The 465-nt window shown below is 57.8% G+C and overlaps 1 protein-coding gene across 1 annotated transcript in view; it reads right to left on the reverse strand.

Annotated features, from left to right (window-relative positions):
- The window catches only part of PLEKHM1 (pleckstrin homology and RUN domain containing M1), a gene marked incomplete at its 5' end in the record, with an annotated part of 24,434 nt that overhangs the window by 15,902 nt on the left and 8,067 nt on the right, over positions 1 to 465 (reverse strand). The window contains one exon of the mRNA XM_018575592.1: positions 191 to 360. Within this exon, the coding sequence (XP_018431094.1) occupies positions 191 to 360 (170 nt within the window). The remainder of the gene's footprint in view (positions 1 to 190; positions 361 to 465) is intronic.

Genomic DNA, 465 nt, shown 5'->3' on the forward strand with positions numbered 1-465 from the left:
CCCTAATGTACCCTAGGACCCTCAATGTCCCCATGACCCTCAATGTCCCCCATGACCGCGCTTCAGTCAGCGAAATGACCGGCTGAGAGTGGGAGTGATGAACCCCTCCAGAGTGCCAGAAGTACCCCGGGAGGTATTAACCCCCAGAGCGCCATAACACAGGAAAAGGTGATGATACACAACTACTTACTGGAAGCTCCGCAGGGGGTGCTGGCAGAGCCGTCACGTCACTCTGAGATTTGCTCTGTGAGAGTGTCTGCGTGTCTGCCCCCGGATCATACGCCACTTCACTGGAGTCCTTGGTGTCAGTCACACTGCCGCCTTCATGCACCGGCTCTGAGCCATCACTGGCCAAAGACTCTGCAGGGGCAGCGAAGTCCGATGATGGAGTATCCAGAACCAGGGGGCTGGGAGGGGAGCTGGGGGCTGTTGTGTCGGATGCAGAAGAAAGCCCGGTGTCCATGT

This window comes from Nanorana parkeri, unplaced genomic scaffold (assembly GCF_000935625.1).
Source record: "Nanorana parkeri isolate BGI_ZX_2015 unplaced genomic scaffold, ASM93562v1 scaffold4215, whole genome shotgun sequence".
NCBI lineage: Eukaryota > Metazoa > Chordata > Amphibia > Anura > Dicroglossidae > Nanorana > Nanorana parkeri.